Source organism: Glycine soja, chromosome 7 (assembly GCF_004193775.1).
Source record: "Glycine soja cultivar W05 chromosome 7, ASM419377v2, whole genome shotgun sequence".
Classification (NCBI taxonomy): domain Eukaryota; kingdom Viridiplantae; phylum Streptophyta; class Magnoliopsida; order Fabales; family Fabaceae; genus Glycine; species Glycine soja.
Window position 1 is genome coordinate 40,981,719 of NC_041008.1, and position 10,122 is coordinate 40,991,840.

At 31.8% G+C, this 10,122-nt stretch overlaps 1 protein-coding gene across 1 annotated transcript; it reads left to right on the forward strand.

The window, feature by feature from the left end:
- The first annotated feature begins 959 nt into the window (after positions 1-959).
- LOC114420695 lies at positions 960-3,074 on the forward strand. The gene is made up of 7 exons (XM_028386523.1): positions 960-1,176; positions 1,265-1,349; positions 1,476-1,603; positions 1,680-1,770; positions 1,838-1,868; positions 2,678-2,737; positions 2,910-3,074. Exons 1-7 carry the CDS (start codon positions 960-962, stop codon positions 3,072-3,074), a joined length of 777 nt encoding a protein of 258 aa, XP_028242324.1.
- Positions 3,075-10,122: the final 7,048 nt, after the last annotated feature.

The following is a 10,122-nucleotide window of genomic DNA, read 5'->3' on the forward strand; positions in this document are numbered from 1 at the left end:
TAGGCAGGGTCAAGAAAATCACATAATAGGTAAGGTGTTATTCGTAGGGAAAAAATTTTCTTTCCAAGTAAGCTATAATGACCATGCCTAGAATGTTTTTTAATATCTATGCATGTTTGGTCGTTATTTGGTGTATGTTTTGGTTGTCATTTAGGCAGGGTCAAGAAAACCGCATAATAGGTAAGGTGTTATTCCCAGGGTAAAATTTTTCTTTCGAGGTAAGCTATAATGACCATGCTTGGAATTTTTTTAATATCTATGGATGTTTGGTCATTATGTTTTTTTTACCATCCCTCTCTTGCCTAATGTAATTTGGTGTATGTTTTGGTTGTCATTTAGGTAGGGTCAAGAAAATCGCATAATAGGTAAGGTTTTATTCCCACGCTTAAATTTTGCTCCATATTTATGCATGCTTGCCTATTGATTGTTTTTTTTTCATTCGTCATTTCTCTGATGCTATTTAGCATGGCTGAAATGTTTTGTGTGTCATAGATACCATATATTGTTCTTCCTTTTCGATGTTGGTGTTGGCTGTCATTTAGGCAGGAGCAAAAAAAATAAAAAATCAGGTCAGCTAAACTGTTGTTTTTTCAATAAATAACATTGTGTTTGTTGTTGTTGTCACGTTATGTGGTTGTTTTGTGGTTTCAATATCTATGCATGTTTTCGAGTTTTTGTTCAGACTCATGGCACGTATTCTTGACAAGATCAAGACCATTGATGGATCAAAAGAAACTCTTAAACTTGCTGTGAGGATCACTGATCTTTGGTTTGTTGGGACACCAGACAAGTCCGAACTAGCTGAGATGGTTATCATTGACTTCGATGTATGCTTTCAATTTGTGTTTTTAGTTTTTACGATTTGTCTGCCTTTGTACTTGTTACTTACATATTTTTCCTATGCTCAGGGTGATGAAATCCATGTGGTCTGTAAGCAAGACCAGTTAAAGACATGAAAAATGGACTTGAAGGAAAATTGCACTTATGTCATGCACAATTTTAGGGTCAACAAGAATGATGGGCAATACAGAGTTTGTGATCATGCATATAAATTGACATTTATTGGAGTTACCGTTGTTAGGCAGTGTGAATTGGATGGTCTTCCTTTTAAAAAATATAGATTTGTAGAATTTTGCGATGTCATTGTTGGCCAGTTACAACCTGGCCTATTGGTTGGTGAGCCAAGCCAGATTTACACCACTGATTTTGTAAGCAGCGTTTGTCTTTTTTAAATTCCGTTTCTTATTTATTCTACATTTTTTAGACATCATTGGTGTGGTTGATGAGGTTGTCTTTCGCCATGTTTCATTGAGAAGTAAAAAGGTTGTTTTTAAACTTATGGAGTTGAGGTAAATGTCCAATATATTCTATGACTTATTCATGGTTATATACATTTTATTAAATTGTTTTTTAAAGTTATTTGCATGATTGTATGACTGTTAACTGATGGTTATATGATCATTTTTTTTCATTAGTAACCAATTGTTGTCTTGCACTTTACGGGACGATTATTGCCTTCAATTTTTGGAATATTTAGATGAGCATGAGAGTGAAAGCCCCATTATTGTGTTGTTGACCAATGCCAGAATTAAGGAAGGCCAGGGTATACTATCATATATAGTTTGTTGTTTTTCATCTTCATCACATCCAACTTATGCTTCTATTTTTGATTGGTGCAGGATCCTATCCATCCTCAGTTAGCAATTCTTTGAAGGCTTCTAAGTTGGCTATTAATCAGCAAGTGGCACCAATCCAAGAATTCAATCAGAGGTATTTTGCTCATGTTGTTGTTAATATATGTTTACTGTTTTTTCCCTTGGCTCTGGCATTGATTCAGTATGTATAGGCTTTTAGAATTGGGCATTGAGGTACGACCGGTTTTGACACGTCGTTCGCAAGGGAGCTCATAGCTTTCAGGTTCTGCTAAATTATCATCAAAGGAAACATTTATTTCCAAGTTTGAGGCAAAGACCATTTCTGAGATAAACAACATTTTTGAAGTAATTATGTTATTTATGTTTAATTGTTTATTGCTTCCTTGGCTACCTCCTACAAAATTTTATGCCTGTGTTATTTTCCATAGGAATTTGTTTGTGTTACTGTTGGGACAATCACGAGTATTGTTATGGACAATCATTCATGGTGTTATCCAGCTTGCATTCAGTGCCACAAAAAATAGATGAGTACACAGAACCGTTCGCATGCGCATGTGGAAAACATAATGATCGAGCTGTGCTTAGGTCGTTCTATCCCTTTTCCAATTTTTGTACCACCATATTTATCTTTGATTTTAACACTATTATATATGTTTGCAAACATAATGAAAACGCAAGATTCCTCCTCTGGGACCGTGAATGCACTGAATTGATTGGACAATCAGCTGATGAAGTAAATAGTCTCAAAATAGCAGTGGGTGCCTGCATTTTCAAACATAAATTTTGAATCTCGAGTAATGTACTTGCCTTTAAAATCAAAGTCCAGCCAAAGTATAAAAATTCAGCTGTTTTGAAATGCTCAAGTGACTTAACTTTAATTAGCGACGTACTCAACATGTTGCCTAATGCTAAGGTGCTGTTTTATTGAGTTAACTTGACCAATAATTGTTATATCTATATGTTATCCATATGCTAATTTGTTTTGCATGGATTGTGTTGGTGTCAATCAATATCTTATGTAGACATGTTCAAAGATTAAAGTTACAATGCTTGGCTCCAATGATCCTGCCCAACATGCATCTGTAAGTTTTCAATATTGGCCTCTGTTTGCAATATCATATTTGTTTTTTGTATATGAACCAGAATTCTAATGCACATACATAAAGATGGTCCAATGGGATCAAGAATTTCCACAAACATTTGCACCAACTTCAGGTTTGGCATGAACTTATTGTTGTTGTTTGTTGTATCCAGCAATCCATGTCTATGACAGCAGACCATGATCCACTTATTGGGCTCTCCTTGACATCGACAAAGCGACAACCATCTGATGAATGTGACGATGAAGCAAGAAGCTCCCAGATTTCACCTGCTCAGCTATCGTCCAACAAATTAGGGAAACATGAGCAAATCGAATAGATTTTGTTCCTTAGAAGCAGCAAACACTCTTTTTGATTTTGGTTATTATTTGAAAATTGTAATAGAAGTCTCTTCTTTGGTTTATTTTGCTGTGTAACCCTGTCAAACATTAGGCTAATATTGGCATGTGTTATTACTATCTGACATTCTGTTTAAATCTTTTGAACAATATTGACATATGTTAATTTTCCAAGGGAAATTACGATTAATTATTATTAAAAAAAGAGGCTCAGTAGAATGTTGTATTATATTAAAAAAAATCATGATTTATTCCATGGTAACTAAAGAATGTGCATGTAATTCGATGTTTAACTGACTAAATGTTTTTATTGCCAAATTTGGCCAAAGCCTGTGACGAGCTCAATAGAATAAGCTTAAGTTAATTCATAATATGCATGGAACAAAATCTGGTATGTGGTTGGAGATATCAATAGGAAGAAACATAAACTGATTTAACGTATCGGCTATGTTATTTCGTACGCTTTTTCCTAATTCCACTGAATATGGCTTTAAAAAAGGGGACGATAAATGTTTTATCAATCAATAGAGGCTACTTCTGTCACTCACAACATACTTGATATCAACTATCTTATTGATATTACCAACCCATGCCTATACGTACATGTGTCATAATAATTTGAATAAAAGTATGCTCATTTTACCAGCTGTCAATCTTCAAATGTGTTTTGAGGCCCTTTTGTTAGTGTTTCATTCATCCTCGATGTCTATTGATTTCTTTTTGAGAAATAGTTAACCATAACATAGCCTATTTCAAGAAGGTTTCACACAGAAAAGTTAAACTGAAATATGGTGAGCAATCCTCAATGTTTGTTCCTCTCTTTTAGAATTTGAGTTTACAATATAATTATCCATTCCAAGAACAGTCCATTGTCCAAATATTAACTGCAGTATCATCAGCTATAGGCATCAACAACATGGAAAATCATAGATATATAAACAAGTCTGATTCAGCAAAAGGCAGAATCAACAGAAAGCGTATTAGACAGCAAAAGCTGCATGCTAATGCTCAGAATAGTGTCCATGAAACTGTTAATCAGCCTTCCCACCATACTGAAGATCATTGTAAGCAATCAAGGATAGCATTTTGATATTTTTATATTCAGCTCATATTAGTTAATTAGGTTGATACAATATCCATAGATCATTTGTTATCAAAAGGTAAGAAATCTGCAAGTATGATGTAACATTATAGTAATGCATGTCACTTTATTATTCCGTTTGAATAATTATCATGATTTTCTGTTTCTCTCAATTTTCTTCTACTTTGAAGTGAATGTTTCCGATTCATCACAGAATGACAATTCTAAATCAACAGAAGGTACTATTAAGAATCTCCTTCATTGATTTTTTTACTTCAATTCTAATTATCATATCTAACTGCAATTTTTGTAGAATCTGATACTATTTCTTTAGTTGGATATGGAAAGTGTGAATCCTCATATAATGATTCTGCAACTAACATAGGAGGTAAATGTATGATACAATTCCTTTAGTTAAAAAAATAACATAACAAGTGTCATTTTTTAGTATTTTGATGTTGGCCACCAGTTCATGTTCTGATATGTAATTTAGATGTTCCTGTTAAAATATTATCGATGGTTACCATTATGGCCTCATACCTAATTTAATCATTTTAGAGTATTTTGATCTTGGTGACCAGCTAATGCAATGTAGACATTGTAATGCAAAAATGTGGTATAATGAAAGAATATCAAAACGTAGAAATAACTCAAGCCCAAGATTTAGCCTATGTTGTGGAGATGGCAAGGTTGAACTTCCATTGTTACAAAATCCACCTAAACTTCTACAACAACTTCTGTTTGATCAAAATACAACTTATGGAAAAAATTACCAACAAAACATAAGAACATATAACATGATGTTTGCATTTACTTCTACTGGTATTAAACTTGACAAATCAATGACTCATTCAAGAAGGACTCCTACAATTAGAATTCAAGGTCAACCATGTCACAGGATAGGAAGTCTATTACCAATGCCTGGAAAAGAACCTAAATTTACATAGTTGTATATCTTTGAAACAGAAAATGAAGTTCAGAATGCAATTAATACTATGAGGTAGTTAACAACACAACATCAATAGAACATGTCTAATTTACATTGATGTCTATTGTTACTTCTACATTGATGTCCTCTAAATTATCTATGCATTTGAATATCTGTTTTTTTAGCCACCATAATGAAATTGAAGCACATATTGTTTCAAGTTTGGGAAAAATGCTGGATGAAAACAATGTTCATGCAAAGAGTTTTAGGATGACAAGAGATAGATTGACAGGTAGTCAAGTGCATAATGTCAGACTGAAATTGATCGCTGGTCAGGAAAAAGATGAGCGTACATATAATGTACCAAGTGTTCCAGAAGTTGCTGCACTTATTGCATGTGATATTGATGCAAATTCGAAGAGAGATATTATTATTGAAACTCAAAATGGGTAATTACAAAGGATACACAAATTGCATTCTAACTATCTAGCTCTGCAATATCCTCTATTGTTTCCTTACGGAGAAGATGGATATAGGCCTGACATTCTGCATCGTGATACATTAAGTGGGAAAAAAAAGAAAAAGGAATCATCTTACAATGAGGGAGTGGTTTGCTTACAGACTACAATGCAGGCCAAATGAAGGTCAAACTCTGTTGCATTCTAGAAAACTATTCCAATAATTTGTTGTTGAAGGGTACATAATGGTTGAATCAGAAAGACTTTCCTATGTTAGAAACAACCAAAAGAAACTCAGAGTTGACAAGTTCTGTAGCTTGCAACAGTCATTAGATACTGGAAATACAGAAGGCTTAAGTAAAGGCAAAAGAGTCATCTTGCTTTCAACCTTTTTTGGTAGCCCACGATATATGGATCAACTTAATTTTGATGGTATAGCTATATGCAGTCACGTAGGCAATGCCAATTTTTGGCAATGCCACAAAACGTTTTAAAGAAAGCGACATTATCTGCGACTCAGCCAGTAATTTTTTCGATTTGTCATAAATTATTTTTATGACATAAATTCAACAAGACTAAAGTGGATTTTTGTAAAAGTGATGTAAAAATTAAGATGTTTATTAATTTAATTATTTATTTATCGTATATGACTGGTGTCCACGTCAAATGGACAACATTAGTTCTAAAAAAATTGAATATCCTCGAGACAATATTCCAAGTATCAATTCTTTAAATTTTACAAGTTTCTTTGCCTTTGACCATCGACTCTTTTTATTTTCAAAACTGATATATTTGTTTATATTTATAATTTTCATTTATCCTAATAGCAAGAGTTTTGGTTTTATATATATATATATATATATATATATATATATATATATATATATATATATATATATATATATATATATATATATATATATATATATATATATATAATATTTGTAACTTTTGACCATTCTAATCAATTTAGAAAGGAATTAATTTTTTTTTACATTAGATTTTCAAACACTTAACCTAATATAATCAACACCTCTCATTCCCTTTCTCTCTCTAGTGGTGCCTTCAGATGAAAGGCATGGTTTGGATCCCTTGGTGTCCAGGTATGAGCAGACACGGTGGCCGCCAATGAAATTAGTGAAGGGCATGAAGGTGCTCTCAAGGACATTGAATTTCTCCAAAGTCAACTTCTACACACTGTCATTGGCGACATTAACTTTTCCAAACTTGTCGTCTCCAACATGCTCAGCGGTAATGTCTATGATCACCATGACACGCAATTTCCTGTCATAGACATCACCTTCCTGCAAGTCTCTTCCCATTCTCAACTAATGCTACACCACATTCTTCCCCTTCCCCATTAGTGTTTTTATACCTTTCGTTTTATATGCCAAGGTTTGTAGATAAGATCTTCAATAATCGATAAAGGTGGGCTAGATGTTTTGATGGTGCTAGAGCTTAGCCCTAAATTAGGGAACCAATACCTATCAGAGGACCTTGTCGTTGTTGAAGAGTATCATGAACAAGGTAGCCACTAGTAGGGATATGACATTGTCTGAAGATGCCTGGGATCTATGTTTCAAAATGAAAATAAGTGAAAGAGTTAGGGTTTTCACATCGCTTGATGATTTGAGTTTGATTTTGGCCCCGATTGACCTGTTGAAGGAAGAATAATCTTGCTCGGATTTGTTTTCTAAGCATAACCTTCCCAAATTATAAACTATTCATCGATTAACAAATGGACTTTTCTCCTTAATGAAAGCTTTTGTTTTTTGAGCTTTTGTTTCAGAGTTTCTATTTATGAGCAAATGGCTCAATCCTGTTGGTAGGGTTTTTGTTTATTTGTCTAATTTTGTCATCGATGGCTTTGAGGTTTAAGGTTTGGGAGTTGCAACGGAGATGGTGGTTAATGGTGTGACAGAGTAAAGTGATGGAGGGTGTGACGGTGGTGACCCCGGCTTCATAATCTTGTTCTAGATGCATATTTTTTTCGTTTGAATTGTAACTTTTTACATAATTGATTGCCATAGTAATCAATGTAAAAAAATTCTCTCATTCTATATGAGTGGTATCTAAATCAGACCTAAATATAATCAATGTAAAAGATCTTATTAGATCTTATTCCCGTTGAAAAGTAACTCACTTTCATTCTTGACCATCCATGTATACATAGGTGGAAAAATTGGTTACCTAATCCGATGTGAGTTAGATAAAAAAAATGTCTAATTTGTGCCTCTAAAATTAATGAAGCTCAAGACTAGGAAAACCTTGAATTGTTTTCAAGATTTTTGTAGGTTAAGCAAAAGTTCAGGACATGATTAAATTAGCTAAATAGGTCAACATTTAATTTGAGCTCGAAATTAAAAATCCAAGTCATACATTCATCAATATTCGAGTAGGCTCAACTAACTCAAGGTAGTTGATTTGTTGTATGGTCCAAATTTGTAGTTCTTATTTTTCATAATTAGAAGAGTTATCACTTTAACTCTTTTTATAGTGAGCCATGAAAACTATAAATATAGACAAATAACTTATTTTTGAATGGTCAGTTTATAAAGAAAATACATATGTCTTGTTTTAGATGTCATATTATAGCTACTAACTAACTTTTAATTATTCATATATAGTTGTATGACTTAAATTTATAATTTTTATTTCTCATAATAAGCATAATTATCACTTGATAGGCTCTCCATATATATTGCTCTATTTTAATTTTAACACACACAAACTTTTATTATAAGAATTAAAATTAACAATGAAACAATGTATATGTACTTTTTTTTATAAAAAAAATGTCATTAGAATGTTTTGTAATAGTAAAATTAGACAAAAAAACAAAAACATTTTTTCACTAAATTTAGACACTAATTCATTAGTTGTTTTTTCTTTCTTTCTTAAATCCACTTCTGGTCTATATATTTTTATGATTGTGCCACTTCAATATCTCAAAATAATTTATTGCACATTTAGCCGCCAGGTTCTTAAATTTAGCAATTTTAGTTTATCATTAGTTTATTGTCAACTTTAAAAAAAAAATTGACGTGGGAAAGATTAACTATAAATTGAGGGACCAAACATATAATTAATAAAAAAGTTTTGAGAGATCAAAACTATACAATAGTAAAATTATAGGAATCAAAAGTAGATTTAATTAAGTCTTATTTTTTATAGCATGCTAGTGATTCTTTTTTATACTAATTAACATAATTGATCGATCTTCGAAAACATTTTAAAACCATTAACGATAGTTTACTATTAACATAGGTATTTTATGACCAGTATCAGAAGCCTTTTCTATAACTGAACATTATAATCCAAAACTTATACGTGAAGGAAATTAATTAAGTTATAAATTAACAAGGCTTTACACATATGGAATTATTTATGAAGTTAAAGGTATCTAAGTTTAAATCTTAGTAGAAATAATTCTTGATTATCTTTTCGATCAAATTTCAAATTAGTTAAGATGATTTTTCCATAATGAGAAGATTAAGATAAAAAAATTTCAGATTAGTTAAGATGATTTTTTCATAATGAGAAGATTAAGATAAAAAAAAAATAACAGATACAAATTTGTTTATAATGTATCGATCGTAATAGTCAAATGCTGTGATTACGTGATCATGGAACCATTGTAACCCCGAAAAAGAAAAGATGTTAACCGTTAATTTGCCGCACATATGATGAACTATAAATGTGTCTGTTGGGAAAGATCATCCACTAAACTTGTTGAGAATGGACTATATATTAATAATCAATTTTTTACATAGCATAAAAGAAAAGACCTAGCTGGTGAAAACATGCACGCACCCACCTTATAATCCGGTTTCGTGTTTCGTCAAAGCAGAACAACGAATGGGCTCCAGAAAACTAACAGTCAACACTGTAACGTGTGACGCACACAGCCAACTTACCCTTTCCTCCTTTCTAGTACTCTTGTAGTTTTGTACCTTTTCAATAATTTTCATATAATTTTTATTGCACAGCTTCAATAAAAAATTTTAATTTAAAAGTAAAAAATGACAAAACGTTGATGTTCCCTTTCCTTATACTTAGAAAACTAAATTAGAAAAAGTGAAAGATTTAGTGCCATTGAATTAACTTATGCTGGAGTTAAATTGTTTTAAATAAGTTTTCAGAAAAAGAATAAATGAAAAAACTATATGATACCTTCGAATTAAAATCTAAAGATTTTGATGTTATTAAGAAATTAATTATCTTTTCTCATCGACCAATAAAAGTTGACATTGACATGTGTCTTTTAATCAAGTGATATAAGATTGATAAGATGATATAAAATAAATTACGTTAAAAAAAAAATATTTTATGTCCGCTTAGAATATCTGATAAAAATTAATTATTATTTCTGACAAGAATAACTTAATTCCACTAGTGCATAAAGAAGCTTTTACCAATTCTATTATTTAAAAAAAAAATAGGGTTGAAACTCATACGATTATTGATATATATATATATATATATATATATATATTAAGTTGCTAAGCCAGCAACCCTCTTATTTTCATCCCACCATCTCTTCTCCCAACTCGCTATCATGA